Here is a 27,992-nt window from a genome sequence, read left to right as displayed (position 1 = left end):
AAACTTTCATATTTCACTAATGGGTAGTATATCTGTACCAAACAGAGCCAATGCCAAGATGTTCATTGTCAGAAAATTTATTTTGAATTAAATGCAACTATGTCAACTGCAGGTGGCATGGTTGACATGTTGGTTATATTGGCAAAATTAAGGTAAATATGCACATTACTTACAAGACATCATAAGCATATTTAAAATTACATGACAGTTGTCATCATTAAGGAAGACAGCACCCCTACAGCACATAATCATTGTCAATGCAGTGCTGGAATAGGTTGATGGTAATTCTAAAAATTACAAAATATAAATGCATACACAGGTTATCATACTCAAATAAAATAAGAGACCTAATCATTATTTTATTCAGTAGACAATGGATTGGTTGAATCCCCTTTCTGTACTATACAATTGCTCTCAGAATCACTTCATCCATCACCATATACATAAGTTAGTTCTTAACAAGTCTAGTGAGGAATATCGATTTCACTGTCACATTAGCACAAAGTTTTAAAATTTCTGTGTGTTTTTCCATGTACTTACAGTACTAATTAGTGAAATGTACTTATGAAACCACACTGGCTTCAGTTGTCTGAGACTGCAGTAATGTGTGTGTGAGGTGTGTATGTGTTTGTTTGTCATCTAATTCTCATGAAGGCCTTACTGGCCAAAAGCTATTGTTTGTGACAGTCTTTCTGTTGTGCCTATCTATGACTCAACATCTCTGCTATACAGTGAGCAGCAATTTTTCATAATATTGATAGATGGTTTATATTATTTTACTCATTCTGAAGACTGATTCAACTATCCTGTTTAGACCTTTTCATCTCTGCATAACAACTACAACCTACATCCATTTGAATGCACTTACAGTAGTGAAACATGAATTTAGGTTTGTTTGCATATTAAATACACATAAAAGTTGTTCACAGACATGTTGACTAAATGAATGATTTAAAAAAAATATAATTGCACATGGCTATTTGTTTGCATATTGATAATATCTCTGACACTGAGATGTTCACATACTGACAGCAGAAGGAGAACTGCCTGAAAGTAGCTCACAAAGATATACGCACTATAATAACATAATTGTATGCAATTTTATTACCGGATGCTGACTGACTGAACTACTGTCCTGTACGACTATTCATAGAATAGAGAGCAGCGCGCTTCGTTACAGGATCATTTAGTAACCGCGAAAGCGTTACGGAGATGATAGACAAACTCCAGTGGAAGACTGCAGGAGAGACGCTCAGTAGCTCGGTACGGGCTTTTGTCAAAGTTTCGAGAACATACCTTCACCGAAGAGTCAAGCAGTATATTGCTCCCTCCTACGTATATCTCACGAAGAGACCATGAGGATAAAATCAGAGAGATTAGAGCCCACACAGATACATACCGACAATCCTTCTTTCCACGAACAATACGAGAATGGAATAGAAGGGAGAACCGATAGAGGTACTCAAGGTACCCTCCGCCACACACCGTCAGGTGGCTTGCGGAGTATGTATGTAGATGTAGATGTAGATGTAGAATTGTGCAGTAATAGAAGTTCACATTTGTAAATACATTTTGATTTATAGTGGCGAAAAAAAGGCAAAATTAGTGAGTATGGAATTACAGTGAGCCAGAGTGTAATCTTGTTTGACTATGGGTTGGATAACTGCAAAATGACAACATTATATGGACAATATTGTGAATACTATGTATACACTTGACAGGATTCACAATTCCTATCAAAAATGGCTAACATATAAAATTTTCTATATTGAGTAATTAACAAACTGACATGTTTTCCTAGTGCAAGAGGGCATTTTTATAATCAGAAAGATCAGGGCTACAAAACTAGGTAACTGAATTTTGGATATAATCACCCATTAAAAATGGTATGTCCTGGAAGACAAAAATTTTAATTTTGAATAAATTTTGAAACAAGAGTTTTTTGGAAAGAGTAAAATTTTTATTTAAAAGAGTTTTTTGGAAAGAGTAAAATTTTTATTTAAAAGGAATTTCATACGAAATATGTTGCTGCATTCAGAGTTACTTGTTAGTTCATTCCAAATTCTATCACCACTCATTTATACTGATCATCAAATTAAGAATATTTACTCATAAATTGTTTTTTGGTACTCAATTAGGTTATCAGTATCAATAATCTGGAAACGATGTTGTGAATAATCAGGCTACAATTCCCTGCTTGTGAAACAAAATAATAAATTTACATCAAATTCTGGACACCAGATAAAATTAATAGAACATCTTCATAAACATCTGTAAAATTTCAAGGAAGGCATAACAATAAAATACAAGCTAGTACTAGACATTCTAACAGAAAATACACAAAATTATGAACACATTCTAACACCTGTAACATACAGTCTATAGCTTACAGCATTCTGTATTTACTATCTACCTTCCGTAGGAATGCTGAAGACTCTATACCATTCTATGAAAATAAAAATATAAAAAAGTAAGCAGCCTTTTCCTTGTGTATGTGTACAAATAATTTCAATTATCAACTACATGGAGGCTGCAAGACACTCTGAATACAAAACAGTCATACATATGTTATTCATACAATTAGATCAAATATATATATATATATATATATATATATATATATATATATATATATATATATATATATATATATATATATATATATATATATATATATATATATAAAAATAGAGGGAAACATTCCACGTGGGAAAAATTATATATAAAAACAAAGATGAGGTGACTTACCGAACGAAAGCGCTGGCAGGTCGATAGACACACAAACAAACTCAAACATACACACAAAATTCAAGCTTTCGCAACAAACTGTTGCCTCATCAGGAAAGAGGGAAGGAGAGGGGAAGACGAAAGGAAGTGGGTTTTAAGGGAGAGGGTAAGGAGTCATTCCAATCCCGGGAGCGGAAAGACTTACCTTAGGGGGAAAAAAGGACAGGTATACACTCGCACTCACGCACATATCCATCCACACATACAGACACATACAGACACTCTAGCTCGCTTTGTTACAAGGGATCGGTTACAACCATGTCTCACTTCCTACTTGATTAAAGTACTGCTTCCCTTTCATGTTCTTTGACTCTTATAACCGTAGTAGGGTTTCTGTACATGTTTTAGATAACTGTTTTCTCCCTGCATTTTTCCCAGATAGCTTCAGAATTTGAAACACTATAAACCCAGAATTTCCTTTTGTTCACTCTGTCTCTTAAGATAAGTTGTAGGGTCAGTATCGCCCTGCATGTTCCTACATTGCTCTGGTACACTAACTGATCATCACCAAGGTCAGTTTCTAACAGTCTTTCCATTAATTTTGTAAGCAGTTTGTTAAAATATTCACACCTGTATGCACATACCTTCTTTAGAATTGGGGTTATAACATCCTTCACTCGTCTGATATACGAGGGCTGTTCAGAAAGTAACCTCCGGTTGATTTAAAAAAATACACCAAGTTAAATAAAAATATTTTAATATATACATCTTACAACTACATCTTTGCACTATTTTTCTACATAGTCTCCATAGCGATTGAGGCACTTATCGTATCTCTTCACAAGCTTTGAAATTCCTTCTGCATAAAAATCACCCGCTTGTGCCTGGAGCCAGCCTGTGACCGCATCTTTGAGCTCTTCGCCGTCATCAAACCGCTGTGACCCGAGCCATTTCTTCAAATGCATGAAGAGGTGATAACCACTTGGCGCCAGGTCTGGGCTGTAAGGTGGATGGTTGATAACGTCCCACTTGAAGGACTCAAGAAGGGCCGTTGTTCTGCGAGCAAAAAAACGATACCGGAAGTCAGCATACCGCGGCATTTGTTCTGTATAGCCCGTCGTAACTTTTTTATTGTTTCACAGTACACATCTTGATTAATGGTCGTACCACGTTCCATGAATTCAACCAACAACACCCCTTTGGCATCCCAAAACACCGTTGCCATCAGTTTTCTGGCGGAAAAATCTTGCGAGGCTTTTCTTGGTTTGGTAAGCGAATTTGAATGTGCCCACATCTTTGATTGTTCTTTTGTCTCAGGGTTCACGTACTTAATCCAGGTTTCATCACCGGTCACGATTCTGTTTAACAATCGTTCTCCTTCGTCCTCATAACGTGACAGAAAGTCTAATGCAGAGGCCATTCTTTGAGTTTTGTGGTGGTCGGTAAGAATTTTGGGCACCCATCGTGCACAGAACTTACGGTAACCCAATCTTGCTGTCACTATCTCGTACAAGAGAGTCTTAGAAATCTGTGGAAAACCAGTAGACAACTCCGACATTGAGAAACGTCGATTTTCACGAACTTTTGCATCAACTGTCTGAACGAGTTCATCAGTCACCAATGATGGTCTACCACTCCTCTCTTCATCATGAACGTTTTCTCGTCCACTTTTAAATAAACGTACCCATTCACGGACAACTCCTTCACTCATAACTCTTGGTCTGTACATGGCACAAAGCTCACGATGAATAGCTGCTGCAGAATATCCTTTGGCTGTAAAAAACCTTATGACAGCACGCACTTCACATTTGGCGGGGTTTTCTATTGCAGCACACATTTCAAACTGCCACAAAAACTAAACTAGCGCAGGTACGATGTTCACTCGACCACGGCTTGATGCCGACTGACCTGTTGAGTGCGTGAACGCACAGATGGCGTCGCTACTCCCCCCACAACCCGCACTGTGACCAATCGGAGGTTACTTTCTGAACCGCCCTCGTATTTTGAATACTAGGTGGAGCACTTTTGGCAAGGCATGTTTTCCCAGGAATCTCCTTACTACTGAGGAAGGGTCGTCTACCCAGATGCCTTGTACCAACTTAGGTCTTTTCGCATTCTTTAATTCTTCTCAACTACTGTATCTATCATCTCGTCTTTATTTACTTTTTCTTTCATTTCCACACAACTGTCTTCAAGTTCACTTCCGTTGTATATCCCTTCTACGTAGTCCTTGAAATTTTAAGTTTTTGATTCTATACTTAGAACTGGTTTACTATATGAGCTCTTAATAATTGTACAGGTGCTGCTTTTTTCTCTAATTACCTCTTTCAATTTTCCTACAGGTAGCATCTATTTTTCCCATAGCCAAAAGTGCTTTTCATTTCTCTTGTAGCTACTCTTGCTTTGCCATACTGCACGCAGTATGTCTGAATTTTAGGCATCCGTATTATCTTTCATCAGTTTTATTCTGCGGCTCATACCAATAAATTATGGCCAGAGTCCATATCTGGTCCTGCATATGTTTTGCAGGTTAAAATTTGGTTTCAAAATCTCTGTCTGAAACCTTTCAGCTTTTCCAGTTCTCTTCCATATACAGGTATACAACTTCCCATCATGATTCTTAAATCAGTAGTCATTGATTATTAAATTATGCTCTGTGCTAAATTCTAGCAGGTTGGTCCCTTATTCATCCTTTTTTTGCAGTCCATGTACTCCTGTTTTTTTCCTTCTCTTCCTTTTCCTACTTCCAAATTCTTGTCACCCATCACAAATAAATTCATATCGCTTAACAGAATAACTTCTTTTATCTCATCATATATTCTTTCCTTCTTTTTGTCATTTTTGGATTTAGTAGGCATATAAACTTATACAACTGTGATGGGCTTTGTTTCAATCTTCACTATGACAATGCATTCACTATGCTGTTCATACTAACTCACCTACATTCCTATATTATTTTCCATTATTTATAGGTTTTGAAAATGTCAGTTCCATTGACATTTTCAACATTTAAAGGCTTTTTTAAGGGACTGAAGGTGTGATAAATGCATGGAGAGGGATCAGAACTAGAGGGGGGGATGCTCGAGTTTCTCTCACTTGAGTTGGTGTAACTTCTGCATTACATCATTTGCGATATGGAGATATGCATTATTATGAACTTGGAACACCATTCTACAAAGGTGATTTTTGACAGACATGCTGCCCCATACACATTCTTCATTCTCTGATGGGTGTATAACAGTGCCTGTCCTTCAGCAGCCCAGAAGAGAATAACAACATATTGGTTCTGTTTGTACTCATTAGGTAATAACAATGCCATATTTCACTTTTCCATATTTACCATACACATGTTGGAAGGACACAAATGCCATACTAACCCCTTGTCTATATGTCAGTGCTTATAAAATCACATCAGAGTCGTGCTTTGTTGCATATACGCTGCAGCAACACCCTCAAACAGAAAATTTTTGAGTATCCCCAGTAGTTTTCTCTGATTTACACAATTTTTTTCCAGCTTATATATATGCATTTCATCACTGCACACACCAAGGACATCCAATATATTTATTTATGTAGGTCCACGGAAAATTCTGTACAATGGTGTGGAAAAGTTTACATGAAGTTTGGAAAATTACAAGTTTCAAATATTCACAACTACGTGCATATATCAGTAAGATGACTGATTTCATCAAAAAACAGCCTCTAAAATATAAGTGCCTTAAACAAGTTAACTATGGAAACTCCACTTAGGAATATCAACCATACAGAAAAAGATAGATTGCAACCGAATCACTGGTGAATCCTTGACCAGGAGCATACTGCTGAGGCCCTACACAAAATCTAATCTGTTTGGTAAACTAACTCCAGGCCCATGAACATGCAACTATGTGTCATGCATGCCTTCATATCATTCCCTCAGTCTGCCTGAAAAATGATTCAGCATCTCCGCCCACCCCCATGTAATGACTGAGATATTGAGCTTTTGAGAATGACAAGACAATTACTATCATGCAGTAAATCTTGGCACATGATTTTCTTCTGTAAGTATTGCTGCTACACTCTCTGACTCCTTTAATAAATATTTCATTGCATAGTATGTATTACTTCTGAAAAATGCTTTAGCTGCCTTTTTGAACAGATTTATTTAAGTGAACTTTTTCAACACCTTGGACAATTTGTTATACAGTTTTATTCCCTAACAGAAAATGTTGTTTTGATTTTTGTTTGTTTTTCCATGCTAAATGTTAAAAAGTCCAAACTGGCTCTTGGCCTATGATTAAGTACAGAAATATTAATGAAATTCATAGTTCTGTTTTGCCTTATATGGACAACACATCAGTAGATGTACTCTTCGTGTAGTACAGATGCCCTGTTTTTTTAAAATCAAACAATTGAAAGTCCAGGTTGGAATATTGACTATATTGTGAAGAGGATAAGATTACTACTCACTACAAAGATGACACATTGTATTGAAGACAGGTACAATGATAAAACTATTACACAATGAGCTTTTAGCCAAGGTTTTGTTCAAAAAGGAAACACATACACTTTCACAGAAGCGAGCATGCCTCATGCACACATTACTGTTATCTCCAGTCGCTCCAGATCTGGCTGGAGATAGTGGATATGTGTGCATGAGGTGTGGTTGCTTGTGTGAATGTATTTGTGTGTTTTCTTTCTGAAGAAGGCTTTGACTGAAAGCTCAAATTCTAACAGTCTTTTTTTTTTTTTTTTTTTTTTTCCCCCAAATCAATGTTCATCATTACAGTTATTTAATAGTACTCGTACTTTACAGTGAGCCCAACTATTACTTCTAGTTATTATTCTTTTGGCCTATTTATGCAGTTTAAAAAGTAGTATGTCTGTTTTGTGCCTTTTATACCCAACAAAAAAGAATTCCACAGCTAAAATAAAAATGTACAAAGTCAGAGACAGGTGGTGTCAAAAAGGAACAGATAGTGCTAAAAATAAATGAGACATGGTAACAAGTGCATGTAGTGTTGCAAACCTCTTGAACAAGTGCTTCATTTCTATTACTAACATCTTGGAGTTATCAGGTTTGGTAATAATAATAATAATAATAATAATAATTTTATTGTCATTTGGCCATTACAGCAATAGACAACGTCATATACATACTAAAATACAATTAATAGTTTGAAAGAAACAACAGGTTTGTTGTTAACATTATAGTATTATGTTACAGTTAATAAATTCTCTTATATCATAGAATGGGTGGAGGACTAGCCAGTCATGAATTGTTTGTTTGAATAATTGTTCAGGTAATTCTTGAACAGATTGAGGAAGATTATTAAATAATATGTACCCCATGATTTCATAGCTGTTGAGTGACTTTGACTGTCTGTGGTAAGGAATATAGAGGCACCTATTCCTTCTTGTATTGTGGCTATGAACATTTTCTCTGGTTTTTGTTTCTGGTAATTTCTTCTTCGTATAAATTAGAACATAGTATTTGTACAAGTTTATAACAGTCATGAATTTTTGTTCATAGAACAATGGTTTACAGTGTGCCTTATATGCAGAACCAGTAATTATCCTAATAGCTTTTTTTTGCAGTATTAATGTCATGTACACAGCTAGAGTTCCCCCACAAAATAATTCCATATGTTATTATACTTTGAAAGAATGAAAAATAGGATGTGCAATGGAATATCTGAGACCAGTCTTTAAAAATAACTTCAGTAAAATAGAAATGACACATTTCCCAAAGAAATAGCATCCATCGTAAAATCCATAAAACCTAAGTATTCCAGTGGGTATGATAACATATCAATGAAGTTAATCAAAGACTGCTCATGCGAGTTGATCTATCTAAGTTATTTGTGTAATCAGTCTCTTATCAGCAGAATATTTCCAGACTGGATAAAATATGCTGAAGTTAAGCCTCTTTACAAGAAGGGGGATAAAGAGATACCATCAAACTATCAACCAATTTCGCTTCTGCCAGCTTTCTCAAAAATATTTGAAAAGGTTGTGTTAAAGCGTCTCCTTAAGCATCTGACTGCAAATAATATATTGTACAAGTCACAGTTTGGATTTCTGAAGAGCTCTGATATAGAGAAAGCTACTTACTCTTACAGTAAGAATGTACTTAATTCATTAGATAATAAATTAGGGGCTACTGGCATTTTCTGTGACCTGTCAAAAGCCTTTGATTGTGTGAACCACGGCATTCTCTTAAGTAAAGTAGAATATTATGGTGTCACTGGCAATGCTGCGAAATGGTTTGAGTCTTATGTAACAGGAAACAAAGATTGTCATTGTGAAATACCTGTGCAGTAAGCAGTCAGTCTTCATTTGACTGGGAATTAATTACATGTGGTGTTCCTCAGGGTTCCATCTAGGGTCCATTGCTTTTTCTTGTGTACATTAATGACCTCTCATCTGTTACATTCCCAAATGCTAAGTTTGTTTTGTTTGCAGGCGATACAAACATTGCAATAAGTAGCAAGTCAAGTACAGATTTAGAAATAGCTACTAATCAAATTTTCACTGACATTAGTAATTGGTTTAAGCTAATTCAGTGTCATTAAACTTTGAGGAGACCCACTATATGCAGTTCAGAACCTGTAAGAAATTTCCTTCCAGAATTTGCATAACATACGAAGACATGCAGATTGAAAAGATTGACAGTGTTAAATTTCTGGGAGTACAACGTGATAATAAATTCAGTTGGGAATTGCATACCATAGAATTGCTTAAGTGCCTAAACTAGTCTGTATTTGCAGTGAGAATGATGTCAGATGTAGGAGATGTAAATATGAAAAACTTGCATAGTTTGCTTACTTTCATTCTGTTATGTCATATGGGATTATATTCTGGGGTAACTCAGCAAACTGAGCAAAAGTTTTTAGGGTGCAAAAGCATGTGACAAGAATCATTTGTGGTGTAAATTCAAGAACATCATGTAGAAACCTGTTCAAGGAACTTTGTATTCTAACCACTGCCTCCCAGTATATTTAGTCCTTAATGAAATTTGTTGGAAGTAATACATCTCTATTTCCAACCTATAGCTCAATACATAGTATCAGTATTAATAATAAGAACAATCTACATAAAGACCTAAAATCACTTACCCTGGTCCAAAAAGGAGCCCAATATTCAGGAACACACATTTTTAATAAATTGTTAGCAACAATTAAAAACTTGGTTTCAGATAAAGCATCGTTTAAACAGAGTTTGAAAGTCTTTTGGATAGGCAACTCCTTCTACTCTATAGATGGATATCTTAACAGAGACTGTTAAGCCAGCTGAAGTAAGAATGTCTGTTAGATTTCAGTTTTGACAGCACTTTGTCACAACAGTCAAGATTGGGTATTTTGTGTATGATAAATTTATTAATAGTGCAACACAATGTTTCATTCTGACTGTGCATTAATTCTTTAAATATTAGCTGTTCCAGTGTACCACATTGTATTCACTTATATCGACACTCTCCTGACAATTGATCAGGGTAGTAGGTATTATATTCAAATGTTTTATGTTACACTTTTACATGTTCCACACCCATGAGAATTATCTCATTTTTTGGGTCTATGGAGTGAAAACTGAACTGAATCGAATCAAATAGTGTGCTACCACAGGACGTTGGCTGTTACCAGCAGATGACAGAACCCAAGAGTATTACATGTTAATGACTTTCTTTTTGCCAGTATATTTATGTCTTCATTGCGTGTTAACACTCAGCATTCATCCCTAAAAGCTTTGTGTTTGTTACACATTCTATAGATTATTATCTGTGCTGAATGTGACAGCGCTTTTTCCCTCTTTATGCTGTAGTTCTTTGTGTTTGTTTTCTTTGTGTCAAATGTTAATTTATTACATAATGCCCAATTGTAAACATTCTTGATGGTTTCATTTCTTTTCTATAATAGGAGTTCTCATGTTTTATGAGTGACTATGATGTTGTCAACAGCAAAGGGAACTTTTTGTCATGTCTTACACTATCTTGAAAGTAACTGATATATATAGGCGCACACACACACACACACACACACACACACACACACACACACACACTCACGCAAAGAACAGAACTCGGCCCAATACACTATCCCGAGGAGCTCATAAGTCTGTATGTTTCTTGTTTGACAAATGGTTTACTAAAAATTTATTGGGAGCAAATATGTTAACCATCTCTGCCTTTTGCACCCTGTTTTTCAAATGAGACTGGAAACATTCTTTCATTATTTCTCATACACCTAGTACTTACAGCTTGTGTAGTGGTATTTTATGGTCAATGGTGTCTTGGACAAGTCTAAGAATACCTATTACACTGTCATACTTATCACTTCTGTGAACTAGATAAAGGGCGATATTGTATGTCTCCAATTTCAGAAATCAAACTGTGCTTCATTAAAAAGATTCTTTTTATTCATATCTCATTAGTCTATTGTTCATGGTTGATTGAATTATTTTTGAGAATGCAGACAGTAGAGGAATTGCCTGTAATTATCTGTACACTTTGTATTATATTTCTTTTGTGTGGGCACAACTCATACATGCTTTAGGTACTCTGAAAAATATTGGAAGTAAAGGACTCATTTAATATTTTTTTTAATGGTGTTCATATGCTGTGTATGCATGCCTTCAGAACAGAAACTGGAACTTCATCTATGCCTGCTGACTTCTTAATTTCTTCAATTTCTATACTGTCCTTCTGATTTCAAGCTGAACTGTGGGAATCATCATTGTAATTGCTGTGCAAGTCATTGTGAGAGCTACCTATGTTTTGAGAAGATTTTGTCACAACTTCTGTATTATATCAGACAAATAGTCATTTACAAAATCTGCCAATTCCTGAGGACTGAATAACCTGATAGTGACCGCCAGTATTTAAGTGACATACTCACCAATGTTCTCTGCTGACTGGCCCAAAGTGATCTGCAGCCAACAACCAAATTACCTCATATTGTTTGGTCTTAAATATATTTTCCAGAAATTATGAATGTATTACTATGAATGAATTACTATGTGAAAGTTATAGCTGCTGTACCTTCCTGTTTTTCCTATGAAGCCCGTTGCATTGGAATCATCTAAGTACATCAGAGCACCATATTTCTGTGCCAGCTTACATATATCTGTTAAGGGAGCAACGTCTGCATCCATTGGAAATACTCCACATGTAGCAATCACCTTCAGTCTTGCACACTTCAACTGCTGCAAACGCTGCTCAAGATCTGTGACAAAAAATACTAAACTGCTGTTGCAGGTACTAACATGAAATAGTGATGTATATGAGAGACATGGAACTATCCAATTTTGTGCATGTTTTACAGCATCACAAATTTCTGTAAGTAGTTCTCGCTATTTTTTTACAGCTCTGAATGAATTAATTTATATGTATTTTTTTTAAAGTATGGAATACAGATTTGAAGGTATGTTCACATAATCACAACACATCTGTAAGGAGAGAAACAAAAATACAGAAGACATGGCCATTTACTCATATGTCATGTTTTACAGAGCTCAAGGAATGTAGACCACATCAAAAACTGAAATGTCAAAGAGAAGTAGACACTGTGTCCCTTTTCAAAGCTAAGAAATAACTGTAATTAACTGTTGGCATTTGTGTCACTGACAGTAAGATCATTAGCATCACATATCAGTAATGTTAGCCTTTTTATACAGGGTGGTTATAAACAGACTGAAAAGCTTGTAAGGGCTATGCAGTGTAGGCTGTACTGAGAAATAATTGAAAAAAAAATTGATACACTGAGCCACACTTCTGAGTTAATTAGTACTGAAGTTAGCGAATCACACCACTGCACACAAATCTGATTGGGCCTGCAGAGATGGTGTTGCCAAACATGTTCTTCATTTGGTTTCCTAGAACTGAGCAAGAGAGTGATACAAAGAGTGGTCGTGGATGATAGTGAGAATCAAACATGAGCTAAAGGGTGAGCAGTCTCATGCCCTGTCATCTATGCTACGAGAGCAACTGACACTAATTGTATTTGGTGGGTCACTTGAATTTGTGCATGCACTCAGCTGTTTGCTAACTTCATTGGTAATTAACTCAGAAATGGTGAAACATCAATTTTTTTTTCAACAAATGTTTCTCAGCACAACCTACCCTGTGACACCCTTACAAGCTTTTGACCACCTTGTATATTTACTTAAGGGCATTAAATGTACTCCACTTAAGGTTAAAATGATTTTAAGTAAACATTTTAGTTGGCAGAAGTCTGTTACCTTGAAAAGAGCTACTGATTTCCATTCATACAAATCAGCAGTTACCCTTCTAACTTATCTCTTCATCTCAAATTTGACCTTCTCCGTTATGTATCACTGTTAATCTCTCTATATAGGAAAATGAAGTGATGATAACACATATGGTCTCACATACTGTTAACCTCTCTATTACTCGAAGTTATGTCATTGATGTTGCTGAGTGCCAACTTGTACAGGTGTCAATAAGACAAGTTTTGTGCTAATGACAATAAAATCAAATGAACCATTAGTGATTAATGGAATGAAGAGGAAGCATAGGAATTCAGTTATAGGCATTAGTAGAATATTAATCTTTGGTTCTACAACATTAATTAGTGACAAACTGTATGTCAGATGGCATGTTTCAAGAAGCAATTCTCAGCTTCAGGTTAAGTATACAAGAATATTCACAGTATTAAATGTTACAAAATTTTATACACTGAAACATTAGACTGAACAGTCTTGATATTTCATTAAAATTAGTCCTCTTCATGTACCACGAGCTCTGTCAAATCCATCTGCCTATCTTTTCTATACAGTGTCCAGTCCTGTTTGCCAGTACAGCACACTGTTCTCAGGTCTCATGATCTGTTTATTGAGAAGCTGTGTATGGGCCCCTTAACATACCTATGGTAAGAGCCAGCACTGCATTGACATCACTACCTGTTATGGTATCAGCAATGCACACACATCACTGATACACGAATAAAGCTTTCACACGTCATTGGATTATAAAGTATTGAACTGTTAAAAACCATACAGTAGTTTATTGTGACTTTTACATGAATCTTTTAAGGGAACTACTCAAGTGATTTATATTTTGTCATTTAAAACAGTCTTGTGCTTTTTTGCTATGCACAAGGATTTCTACCTCTTCAAATAATTGTTTTCTTCCCTCTATACAGCGTATGTACTCTGGCTAGTGGATGTCAGTGTTATGAATGTGACTCACTACTGTGGACCTGTTGAAATTGCTCAGTTTGAATGTATCTTTGTGCTCACTGTGTCTCACTTTAAAGTTTTTTCCATCATGTATTTTGTTTCACCGTATAAGCATGCTCAATTTATTATATTCATTAAGATTGTCATTTTGTTATTTAAGCCTCAGTAAGTTATCAGCTGTGAATATCACTTTAACACTAATCTCCCTGAAAATGTTACTACTTTTTGTGAAATACTGTTGTAAAGAAAATAAAGTTGTAGTTTTCCTTCGTATGCATTTTCTGTTTCTTACTACACCTCCAGATCAGATCATGAATAACATTCTGTTGATTACTGTTTGCTCTGGCTATCTGTCTTAGTTGGACATTGCAAGTTTAAGAGGCCAGTCAATTAAATTTCTAAATGCAAGTAGACTACTGTTTGGAAAAAGAGAAACACCATTACTGAGGAATGTGATCACAATGAAATGCATTCCATAAATTAGAGACATGACATTACACAAATGATTAGCATTACAGATGTGTACACGCACTGGAACTGTGTAAATTGAGAAATGGCACAATGAACTGCAATCAGAACCTCTAGATGTTGTGGCACTTGAGCGCCTCAAGTTGTTACTGGGGAATATTGCACCAAGCAGTTTGGTACCACATCTACAAAGCATCAAATGTGGCTGCAGGAGAACCTGTATGAATAAGTTGACAACTGACAGTGCCCCCGACATGTTCGATGGGTGATATATCAGGTGAATGGAAAGGCCAGGGAAGCAGTGGTACTGATCATTCTTCAACGAAGGCTTGTACATTCCTCATCATATGTTGTCAGGCATTGTTCTCCTGAAATATGGTATGTGGGACTGCCTGCAGCATAGGCAGTGCCCTGGGCTGCAAAACCTCCCTGATGTAGCAGTAACTATTCAGTTTTCCCTCAAGATGTCAGAGCTGAGATCCCGTGTTATAGGCAATGGTGCTCCAAACCACTGCATTTGCTGCTCTACAATATAGTCTGCTGGATTGCATTCACCACAGTGTCATCAAACACGTATGTGGCCATCAACATGGAACAAGTTGAAGTGGGATTCATCTGAAATCATTGCAGTCTGCATCATTGGTGGATTCTGATCAATGGAAGCTGATGCAATGGCACGTCTACAGTAGACAATGTTGAACCATCGATGTAGACTTGTCCACACTCATTGCAATGCTCAAACATTGCACCAACACTGTGGATGAAGCTCTTCTGTCCATCCTCATCTCTTCACCAGTTCCACATATGCATCACTGTTGAAGCAGCATGACTTGTATGAGTCACATTGTCATGCATTGACAGATCCACACTCTGGAGACCAATTATTCTGCCCCATTTGAACCCACTCAAATGTTGATATTCCACCTTGCAATGTTGGCAGTGCATAGTGGCACTTGGTTACAAGTTTCCACTTTGTATGATGACTCCACACTGACAGAGCATTCTATAACAATGACATGTCTATCCACACAAAAGAGGCACTGTTGGGCCTACCTCTACACCACATCTCTGCCATTTAAATCATTTATTATAGTTCCACTGTTGTACATGTCCTCTTATTGTGGCATGCTGCAGACCACTTCTTCTGAGTGTTTCACTTTTTACTAACAGTAGAGGACTTTGCAGACATTAGGATGACAGGAATTATTATGTAATGTTGTATTAATAACTGTCAATTTCTTATACACATTTAAGGCATGTGCTCCATTACATATCTCAACAATAAAATCCTGGAACTATAGACAAAATTAGAATGGATAAATCTTACCAAACAAGGAAAGCATACACTCAACAGTTTTGCTCCTATTTTGCACAATTATAGTAGCCTACATACTCAGGTGCAACCAACTGCTACTCTAGTATGAAGCACTACTCAAGCATTTTCAAAATGTCAAGGTCCAACTTCTAAAAATTTGTGAGAGAGTCAGCTATTGAGCAGCATTAATAAAACTGGCTAAGGGAGCAGACTAGAATTCTGCCTGTACTGCACTTGTATGTCATAATTTTTTTTACAATCTTTCATCAACCACTAATCTCACTACAATGAACCATGTTTATTCAAAAAGGAGAACAGTAATATTGATAGGCATTGTAACACAGTCATCCCAAGGTACAATACGGAATCATGGTAAAATGAACATTCATTTATCAGTGCATTCACGTGCATTTTAAAAAGTTATTGCAGTCAACTCATTTCGTCTATAATTCTTTGTTGTCATTGGTAGGCAGACATTATAAAGCACTGTATTGTATTGTATTGTATGGAACTGGGGACCTAGAAATAACAAAGAGGCTCTGTCCCTGCCGTAGCCCTCAGTGGTACACAATCCCACAACAGGCTACAGCAGTCCACTCACCCCACTGCCGTCCCACACTGAAGCAACGAGTATGGTGTTCACTTCCGTGTGCTCAGTCTATTTGGTTGTTCCATTGGTTCTCATGTCCATGGAGGCATTGCTTAAATCTCTGCTCAAGCAATATCTGGCTCTTACTATTGATATCACATATTTTTCAGCCACGTTGGCTATGCAAGATTCTATACCGTTGGTGTACATGCCACCTTTTCTCCTTTACAATGATGCAGCCTATGATTGGGAGGCTTCTGAGAAGTCGATTTGACACCACTTCCTCACTTTGGGTGCCACTGCTGCTAATGTGTGCAAGGCTTTGTTCCTTTGTTGGATTTCCCCTTGGATTTTCTAGGTATTGTGCTAGTCAGTCCCTCTTCAAGAACCTGCATCACTCTCATTTGACGAAATGTGTAAATCTTTGTTCACTTATCATCATAAGCATACATATGTCATTGCAATAAGTGTTGAGTTCTAGCATTGTCATAAACAGCTCCACCAGTCCTACTGGGCTTGCATGGCCTAACTATACAGTCTCAGTCATGAATGTCCATTTGTTACTGATTTTAATAATGATTCCTATGCTGATTCTATGGCCTGTGACACCATAATTCAGTTGGCTTCTGAGGTGGTGCATCAACATGCACTACAGTGTGAGACTCCATCTTTGCATTAAGTTTTGAATATTGCTTAGCATTTCGAGGTATCTCATACTGCAGGTAATCAGACTGAGACTCATTGTGACATCAGTGTGATGGCTCCTGTACCTAGTTATGGTGCATCAATTACTTCTCAGGGGGAGGATGACATGGCAGCCATACAAACATTGTCTCTGAATCACATTGGACAGCAGTCTAGCAAACAACACCGACCACAGCAGTGGCAGTGTTCAGCACTCCCATCTTTCCCATACTGCACCAAGCAACAAGACAGGCCATATGCCCTAAGCCCTAGGTGATTTACAACTGTAGGAGAAAGGGGTATATCGTATCTGTGTGTCATTTCCAGCCGTCTCCTGTAGATATGGATGTGGATGTTAATTGTGTGTCTCCATTGCTTATGAATAAAACAAACTGTTTGATGTGGTGTGAGTGATGGACTAAATGCTCATATTACAAGTGTAGCTATGAAATTGCTAAAGTCACAGACTTAACATGCACTTGCAATCTCTGGAATTGTCGCTGGTTACTTGATGTTTGGTAGGTTACAAGAAGCAGCATATCCCAATTTTGGGGCAATTTATAGCTCCCACTGTGTATAAGTCTGTGGTTTGTCCCTTAACTTTTCTGGTAGTGGACGATTCTGGCACCAATAATTTGTTTAGTCTGGATACTTTCAATGCTTTTGGTTTTTTATTTGCAGATGTGGTGCACCTTGTTTCCAACCAGGTCCCTTACCAACAGTTAGAGTCCTGTGTTCCGAGTATTTGTCTCTTTTTCTTGATTGTGTTAGGTTGTGCCACAATTTCATGGTCCACATTACCTTGAAACCTATGGCGTAGCCACATTTTTTCCATACACACCATATTCCAGTGGCTTTGCATGATCAAGTTAAATAAGAATTGGACAGGCTGACATTGTTGGGAGTGATACAACCTATCATGTCCAGTAAGTGATCTATACCCATCATGGTTATTAAAAAACTGAATGGTTAGTTTCTCCTCTGTGACAACTTTAAAGTTTCCATTAATGCTTAATCTATGATTGAACCTACCCTTTGTCCCATCAGGATGAGTTATTAACTAAACTCATGGGAAGCCAGTTCTTCTCTAAAATTGATTTATCTGAAGCTTATTTACAGGTTCTGTTGGATGGTGATTTGAAAAGGCTTCTTGTGATTAACAAGCCCTTTGGGTTGTATCAATATCAGCACCCGTTCAGTGTAGTCAGTGTCCATGTGATTTTTCAGCAGTTTCTGGAAGAGTCAGTCATGTCTGTTCTGCTGTGCATCAACTATCTTGATGACATTGTCATGACAGTTGCATCCACAGAAGAGCATTTATGCAACTAATGCTCCTCATTCAGATCTTCCATACTGCAGAGTTGAATTGCAACTTGGTCAAGTTCAACTTTTTTCACTCATCCATCGTGCATTTGAGGTTTGAAATCTCTCAGGATGGTGTACAGCCTTTCTGACACCATGTCACCACTAACACAGCTCTGCTTCGCCCTTCTAAAGTCAAAGAACTCCAAACATTTTTAGGGAAAATTGCCTAATGTCACAAATTCATTCTGAATGTGGCCATGTTGGCCCATCCTCTCCATGAATTGCTTCACAAGGCTGTTCCTTTATGGTGGACACCAACAAGTAAGTGCCCATTCATGCTTAGATTCTACTCCTTGTTCCATGGTTTTAAGGATGTCATGTAAGAAAAGTAAGAATTGGGCTTCATATAATTGATGTTTTAATAATCCTTGCTGCTTAGCATGGACAGAGTCCTTCTGTTCAATACCTGCATTGTTTGAATGCAGAATATGTTCTATATTTCTACAACAGATGAATGTCGAAGATATGGACCGGTTGTTTTGTGTACGGTTTCTGCTACCATTATTGTATGAGTGTGTGACATATACCTTCTTCCAACTACCATGCACAGTTTCCTGTTCAAGGGATCTATGATATATTGTGGTTGAAAGACATGCTAACTTGGACACAAATTATGTATATGATTCCATTTGGCACTAGTGCTTTGTTCATTTAGAGTGATTTCACCTGTTTCTCAACATCACTAATGCCAATCTTTACATCACTGATCCTTGCAGTGATGCAGGAATTAAACTGGGGCTGTACTCATCTCTTTTCATTTGCAAAGAACATTTAAAAACAGAATTCACCATTTCTATGTTTGCCTTGCTACTTCTCAATTTAAGTTATTGTGTCATCCAGGAGTGTCTTCACATTTTCTTTGGTGCCATTTATAGCCTCTGATACAATAAGAATTTCCTTGGATTTTATGAGAGGAAAAAATTTTGCACAGTAGAAATTGAAGGCTCCACACATATCCCTGTTTTGAAAGCCAAATGCATTTCATTTAGAAGTTCTCTGACTAAACTGCCTGACAAAACAGTGGTTGGATCAATGCCACTTTATACACATATGCACCACTAACAGGTATGTAAATAAGTAGAGTTACAATTCTCTGTGAGAAGTAGGACAGGAAACAGAGTGAACCAGTGTTGTTTGTGTTTAATGTTGTTACCAGGTCTGATAGGGCATGTAAGGGAAGTGAACAGTGTTGTATGTTGAGTGATCACTGTGGAAGACCTGGAGATACTGCATACTCATATGATACAGTGTTATCAGCAACTGACAGTCACATGGCATTATTATTATAGCAACTGACAATTTGAAAGTGGTTTCATTATGAGTCTCCATTTGGCTGACTGGATGAACCAAGCAATATCCAGATTTTTGAGACATCTGGATGAGACAGAGGCCCAGTGTTAGACAGCAAGGGAACCTGAGGGTGGGCATACTCATAGTCAGGGTTCAGTACAAACACATCTGACAACTACAAGGTTAAGATTGGGGTATTCTGCACCAAGCTCATCATAATCATTTACATCTGAATCTGCCACCTGAGAACTAGTAATGGACTCCTTGAAATATTTTGTGTCATCACATACCATTCTTAAGAACTACCAACAAGGCAGACTAGGAAAATAATGTCCTTTGTTTAGGTTGCTGTTAAATCCCCAGCACTAATGGCTGAATTTGGAATGGTGGCATTACCAGGAAATATGGACTGCTGATGAGTGGCACAGCTTCGTGTTAAGTGATGGATCACTTGTTTTGCACTACCCAAACAATGGTCATCAGAAAGAATGGTAGCAAACTGAGGAAAAGTCCCATTTTTCCTATGTTTTGGAGAGACACAGAAGTGTTTTCCTGGTGCCTTGGTTTGGGGATCCATTGGGTATTACTTCAGGTAATGGCTGGTAGGGACAGACACAAACATCCTGCATCCTTATTTGTTAGCTCTCATGTGACAGTATCATGATGGCATTTCTCAACAGGACAGTGCTCATCCACACTTGGCACATGTTTCTATGAACTGTCTTTGTGATGTTGAGTAAGATTCCCAGATTTGCCCCTGATAGAACATTTATGGAACCAGCTTGAATGTCAACTTGGTCTCAGTGCCAGAATCCTGAATATCAAGGACCAGTTACAGCAGTTTTTGGAGCTTGCCTCAGGAGAGGGTACAACAGCTTTATGACACCTTTCCAACTGGATTAGTATTTGTAACCAGGCCATGAGGGTTGCATCGTACTGCCAGTGAGTTCATACTGGAAAGTTCTTTGTGAATTTGACTTGTTTTCTAATGACTTACATAACATCACATACCCACACAACCCATGGAGTTTCATTTCATTTCATTCTCTCCATAGGGGTGCTTCAATTTTTTGCATGCTGTGTATATCCTTAGGCTTTATGTTACACCTATTGTGCAATAATCACTGGTTTTTAGAAGTTTCTTTACATTGACTTTATACTATGGTGAGTCCCTTACATCATCATGAACTGTTCTGTTATCTCGAGTATGGATTCTCCAAAGTTATAGCCTCAGTTCTTCTTATGTATTTCTGTCATGAGTAGGCTTCTGAGCTGTCTGTTCTAAGTGATTCACTTGCATTTTTCTCTATGACATCTTGAAAGCCATGGATCAAAGCTGTCAGATAGATGCAGTATTTCTTGATTTATGACATGTAAACTATGATCGTATGAAATATCAAGAAAAATATGTGACTGGTTTGAGGATTTCTTGGTAGAGACGATGTAGTATGTTATCTTGGATAGAGTCATCAACACTTTAAGTAACTTTGGGTGTCCCCCTGGGGAGTGTGTTGGGGGCCTTGTTGTTTATGTTGTATATTAATGATCTTGAAGACAATATTAACCATTGGGCAGGTATGCCTATGTATAAAGTATGACAACCACAAACATTATTTTTCACCATTCCATTAATATTTCACAATTGTGAGCTCATACCAATTCCTTCATTACTGCGTCAGCTAACACAATGATAAATTATGCCATCATAAGTTCAAGTGAGCAGCAGTAATATAAAATAAACAGTGAGTTAGGTATTTATAATCTGTGCAAGAAAATGACCCAGATTATGAGCCAGCAGCCAGTCCCACAATGAGGCAGTTGTCTATGAGACAATTAGTAATCAAATAAGTGGTTGGCTTGGATCTGATACAGCTGCACTGTTTAATGCTTAGTGTGGGTCATTACTGAGTGGTAACACATGTCTGTGGCAACAGATTGATATAATGAAAGTTTATTTCATTATTGTTTAATTAAAGAGTGCTTTAGCTCATATTATGTAAGTTTATTTAATCATTGTTTAATTGAACTAAGATTAAAATGTGATTTTGCTCATACATGTTTACCTCGGTAACATAAAGACAGCTGTTCTTTACAAGTGTACAAAGTACATCATACACCAGATCATGTTATGAAAAATGTCATGCCCACTCATGGCTTAATAGTAAGCTTAAGCTTTCCAAAGAAGCTGCAGTTGTCTAGAATGAAATACTGTCCAATAAAAGCTGGACAATAATTCAGATGGGGCTTGACAAAATTTCAAAGTGATGGAAAAATTGGCAACCTCCTTTAAAAGTTCAGAAATGTGTGGAAGCATGTTCTCACTCAATACCTACTGAAAAAGGGAATGAATGCACAGGAGATCCATAATGACATGCTGGGAACATTAGAGGAGGATTTTCCTCCTTATTTTGCTGTGAAAAAGTGGATGATGGAATTCAAGCATGGAAATACCTCTGTCCAAGATGCAGCTTGCTGTGGAAGACCAGTAATGGCCAGTTTGGAGGAAAAGTCACTGCAATCCAGGAGATCACCATGTTGGACTGGCATATGACTGAATACTAAATTGCTGCCATTGTGATGTCTGTCATCGAGTCCTGTGGCTCTGAATTGCTTCTGCAGCCAACTTATTCGCCCAATTTGGCCCCTTCTTTCATGTCTTCCCTAAGTTCAAGAAACGTCTAACCGGAATCCATTTTTGATCAGTTGATGATATAATGGCAAAAGATTCAACAAGAAGAGCATAATGGACTTGCAGCATCAGCAGTAAAAGTGTGTGGTTCTAAAAGTGACTATGTTAAAAAATAGCCATCTACATTTGGACTACTGATAACTTTTATTAGGTGGGCTGAGAACTTTTGTCACCCCTCATGGTATCTTTTGTCTACATTGAATGATCACATAGACTCAGTCATTGGTAAAGCAGGTGGCAAGCTTCAGGACTAGGGAAATGCAATCAGTCTACAAAGAGGATTGTTTACAAGACTCTTGTGCAACACATCCTAGGGTACTGCTCATGTGTGTGGGCCTCACACCAAAGGGGACTAACAGGGGATATTGAACGTATGTAGAGAAGGGCAGCACAAAACTTCTTGACAGATTAAAACTGTGTGCTGGACCTAGAATCAAACTTGGGACCTTTGCCTTTTGCAGACAAGTGTTCTACTGACTGAGACACCCAAGCATGACTCTGATTCATCCTCAAAGCTTCACTTCTGCCAGTACTTCATCTCCTACTTTTCTAACTTCACGGAAGCTCTCCTGCGAAACTTGCAAGACTAGCACTCATGCAAGAACATATATTGTGGAGATGCGGCTTAGACACAGCCGCGTCTCTGCAGTATCCTTTCTTCCAAGAGTGCTAGTCTTTTAAGTTTCGCAGGGGAGCTCTAGTAACGTTTGGAAAGTAGGAGATGAATTACTGGTGGAAGTGAAGCTGTGAGGATGGATCATGAGTCATGCCTGGGTGGTTAAGATGGTAGAGCACTTGCCTGCTTAAGGCAAAGTCTCAGCTTGACATACATTTTTAATCTGCCACAAAGTTTTGTATCAGCACACTCTACTGCAGAGTGGAAATTTCATTCTGGAAGGGTAGCACAAATGGTTTCAGGTTTGTTTGATCCATGGGAGAATGTTGCAGAGGTGCTGAAAGAAACAGAACTGGCAGACACTTGAAAGCCTACTTACAAAGTTTCAAGAACAAGCCTTAAATGACAAGTCTAGGAACATATTAGATCCCCCTACATATCACTTCTATAGGAATCATGATGATAAGACTGAGTTAGTAACAGCACACAGAGAGACATTTAAGCAGTCATTATCCTGTGCTCCTTAGGTGAATGAAATGGGAAGAAGCCATAATAACTGGTACAATGGAAAGTACCCTCTGCCATGCACTTCACAGTGGTGTGCAGAGTATGGACATATTATTTTCTAGGGTGGCTTGCCACACTGACCACCTACAAAACTTAATCATGCCAATCTACTGTTTGATGATAAAAATCTTATCCAACAAATACAGTATGAATGCAGAACATATGTAATTACAAGCTGCGGTTTTCTATGAAGTTTTTGGATTCATCCCAGGGTGCATTTCATGGTTGACAGTTTGTTCCCAACCTTGATACTGAGAACGACCTGATTTAAGTTTGTTCCCATCCTTGATACTGAGTTATGTCAGTTTCATGCACGACTTCAGTTTATGTCTCAATGTATTTGTGTTTCTTGTCAACTGCAAAAAAATATATAATACCTTGATTTTCCATTAGAATATCCTTTTGGTGTACATTATATTTGCCCAAAGAATCTGATTACTGTCAGTTTTGGGTTTTAGCCCAATTTCTTTACTTAGTTTAATATGGTTTTCATTGTTTTTAGAACTAATTTAAAGTCTGGAACTTTGTTGTGAATGCTTTGGAAGTTGATCACTAAAATTTTATAATCATCTCATTCCTGGTAGGTCATTTCTTTGAGTCCTACACTAATACTTCAAGATCACCTATGGCTATCATTATCTGGACTGTTGGAAAATCATCTCATTTAAATAACATTTGTGCATTTTACACACTTTCAGCTATGTGGATAGCACCCTCTTCTGTGTAGCACACTACTGACACTATAGTTCTCAATCATACGGTGTTTTGCTTGTTGCAGAACGTTTGAAGTATCTAATTAAAACCTACCACTCAACTCAGAGCGTGGTGCCTGATCAGTTCTGGGGATAATGCTGACTGTGAGCTACATTGAAATTCCATGTGCAAGTCTGATCTCAACATTTTCTGCCAGACAGTTGTATGATTTAAATATTAAACTAGGGCACAGGTGACATGTATTGTTTCTTACAGCATGTGCCACATTCTACATCTGGTTGCATTCTGTTCCCTCAGTGGCTGGAGGAATATCACTTACAGGTTGGATGAGGCTTTTAGGAGCACACTCTTAGTTTACATGGTGGTCCTTCTTGTCTCTTGCTGCCATTTCGGTAAGGGATAATATTATTCACTGTCTGTCTGAAATGCCAAGATAATGTGAACCATACCCTCTGCACTTACTCTCCCCAGACACAGTGAAGTGTACTGCATTGACTCAGTTTAATTTTCAAAGGGAGACAGCACTTCTAACATGTTGATTATGGGAATGGGTAGATCACCATGCATTCTCTCTAGTCTGTGCAACCACAATGCAGGATCCCTCCTAGACCTAACACTGACACATCACTCAGAGTTAAGTTGCAAGTGGCAAGAAGTCCTTTATTTCCTACAGAGGTGACAGTACCCAAGGGACAGGATAGAATTTGAGGTACCTTTGGTATCTTTCACACATGTCTCTTGAGTGCCCTTCAAGCAGACTAATTTATAGCATGTTGCAGCTGTTGACAGCACTCATGATAATTTCCAGCTACTCACAAACAGCAACTAACTCTTCTCTTGTCATCAAGCAATATTTGCAGTAGGTGCTGCAACATCGCTGGTGTAATGTATTACTGGACATTAAAAACTAACTTTGTTTAAAGCTTGATGATTCTTTTTAATTTCTAGTCCTGCTACACTACAAGGATTGCAAAGAGGTGACAAAAGTCATGGGGTAGCAATATGCACATGTAAAGATGGTGGAAGAATCACATATACAAAATACAAAAGATCAGTTAATTGAGGGAGCTGTCATTTGTACTCACGTGATTCATGTGAAAAAGCTTCTGACATGATTATGGCCACATGACAGGAATTAATAGACTTTGAATGCTGAATGGTAGTTGGAGCTAGGTGTGTGGGACATTCTATTTTGGAATGGTTAGGGAATTCAATATTCTGAGAACCACAGTGGGAAGTATGTGCCAAGAATATCAAATTTCAGGTAGATTAGATTAGATTAGATTAATACTAGTTCCATGGATCATGAATACGATATTTCGTAATGATGTGGAACGAGTCGAATTTTCCAATACATGACATAATTAGGTTAATTTAACAACATACTTAAGTTAATATAACAACTTTATTTTTTTTGTGTTTTTGTGTTTTTCTTTATTTTTTTATTTTTTTATTTTTATTTTTTTTTTTTTTCTTAATTTATATCTAAAAATTCCTCTATGGAGTAGAAGGAGTTGTCATTCAGAAATTCTTTTAATTTCTTCTTAAATACTTGTTGGTTATCTGTCAGACTTTTGATACTATTTGGTAAGTGACCAAAGACTTTAGTGCCAGTATAATTCACCCCTTTCTGTGCCAAAGTTAGATTTAATCTTGAATAGTGAAGATCGTCCTTTCTCCTAGTATTGTAGTTATGCACACTGCTATTACTTTTGAATTGGGTTTGGTTGTTAATAACAAATTTCATAAGAGAGTATATATACTGAGAAGCTACTGTGAATATCCCTAGATCCTTAAATAAATGTCTGCAGGATGATCTTGGGTGGACTCCAGCTATTATTCTGATTACACGCTTTTGTGCAATAAATACTTTATTCCTCAATGATGAATTACCCCAAAATATGATGCCATATGAAAGCAATGAGTGAAAATAGGCATAGTAAGCTAATTTACTAAGATGTTTATCACCAAAATTTGCAATGACCCTTATTGCATAAGTAGCTGAACTCAAACGTTTCAGCAGATCATCAATGTGTTTCTTCCAATTTAATCTCTCATCAATGGACATACCTAAAAATTTGGAATATTCTACCTTAGCTATATGCTTCTGATTAAGGTCTATTTTTATTAATGGCATCATACCATTCACTGTACGGAACTGTATGTACTGTGTCTTATCAAAATTCAGTGAGAGTCCGTTTACAAGGAACCACTTAGTAATTTTCTGAAAGACAGTATTGACAATTTCATCAGTTAATTCTTGTTTCTCAGGTGTGATTACTATACTTGTATCATCAGTGAAGAGAACTAACTTTGCCTCTTCATGAATATAGAATGGCAAGTCATTAATATATAATAAGAACAACAAAGGACCCAAGACTGACCCTTGTGGAACCCAATTCTTGATAGTTCCCCAGTTTGAGGAATGTGCTGATCTTTGCATGTTACGAGAACTACTTATTTCAACTTTCTGCACTCTTCCAGTTAGGTACGAATTAAACCATTTGTGCACTGTCCCACTCATGCCACAATACTTGAGCTTGTCTAGCAGAATTTCATGATTTACACAATCAAAAGCCTTTGAGAGATCACAAAAAATCCCAATGGGTGGTGTTCGGTTATTCAGATCATTCAAAATTTGACTGGTGAAAGTATATATGGCATTTTCTGTTGAAAAACCTTTCTGGAAACCAAACTGACATTTTGTTAGTACTTCATTTTTACAGATATGTGAAGCTACTCTTGAATACATTACTTTCTCAAAAATTTTGGATAAAGCTGTTAGAAGGGAGATTGGACGGTAATTGTTGACATCAGATCTATCCCCCTTTTTATGCAAAGGTATAACAATAGCATATTTCAGTCTATCAGGGAAAATGCCCTGTTCCAGAGAGCTATTACACAGGTGGCTGAGAATCTTACTTATCTGTTGAGAACAAGCTTTTAGTATTTTGCTGGAAATGCCATCAATTCCATGTGAGTTTTTGCTTTTAAGCAAGTTTATTATTTTCCTAATTTCAGAGGGAGAAGTTGGTGCGAGTTCAATTGTATCAAATTGCATAGGTATGGCCTCTTCCATTAACAGCCTAGCACTATGTCACCTGGCCCCAGTTGTTCATGATTAGTTTGAAGAACATTCTGGATAATTTGTGAATGATTTGGTCACCCAGATCACTCAACATGAATGCCAGCAAACGTTTATGGGACATAACTGAGAAGTTGGTTCATGCACAAAATCCTGCACTGTCAAAATTTTTGCAATTATAGATGGCTGTAGAGACAGCACACATCAATATTTCTGCAGGGGACTTTTAGTGACTTATAGAGTCCTTGCTACATTGAGTTGCTGCTCTATGGCATGAAAAAGGAGTCCAACATGATATTAGGAGGTATCCCAAGACTTTTTTCACCTCACTGTAGAAGTTTCATTGAAGAACTCAAGCAACTAACACACACAAAAACGATTTTACATTATAAGAAGAAAAACTGTGGAATAAAATTTACTGATTCCCTGGAGCTTTGGGAGATCTTTTCAGCTATTGAGGTTGACTGTACTAACAAAGTTGTGTAAAAAACTAAAAAAAATAGTGGACTTTTATGCTAAAACTAGACAATTCACTGCTGTTGAGAGATGAGATCAAATGAAACATGACATGACAGCTATAATATGCTCAGAAAGCATTATTTACCAATATCGTCTCTCCAAATGCTATTCACCAATTTTTAAGAGTTTCCTATCTAATCAGTTCTTAACTTGAGGTCAGTTCTTTTACTCTTGTGTTCTAAAAGCACT

General features: G+C 37.2%; 1 protein-coding gene across 1 annotated transcript in view; it reads right to left on the bottom strand.

Annotated features, from left to right (window-relative positions):
* Positions 1-27,992, bottom strand: part of LOC124795950 (2-amino-3-ketobutyrate coenzyme A ligase, mitochondrial-like) — a 130,163-nt gene that overhangs the window by 66,166 nt on the left and 36,005 nt on the right. Inside the window, exon 12 of the mRNA XM_047260030.1 lies at positions 11,744-11,927. Within this exon, the coding sequence (XP_047115986.1) occupies positions 11,744-11,927 (184 nt within the window). The remainder of the gene's footprint in view (positions 1-11,743; positions 11,928-27,992) is intronic.

Source organism: Schistocerca piceifrons, chromosome 4 (assembly GCF_021461385.2).
Source record: "Schistocerca piceifrons isolate TAMUIC-IGC-003096 chromosome 4, iqSchPice1.1, whole genome shotgun sequence".
In the NCBI taxonomy this organism is placed as follows: Eukaryota; Metazoa; Arthropoda; class Insecta; order Orthoptera; family Acrididae; genus Schistocerca; species Schistocerca piceifrons.
This window is presented reverse-complemented; position numbering and strand designations above follow the sequence as displayed.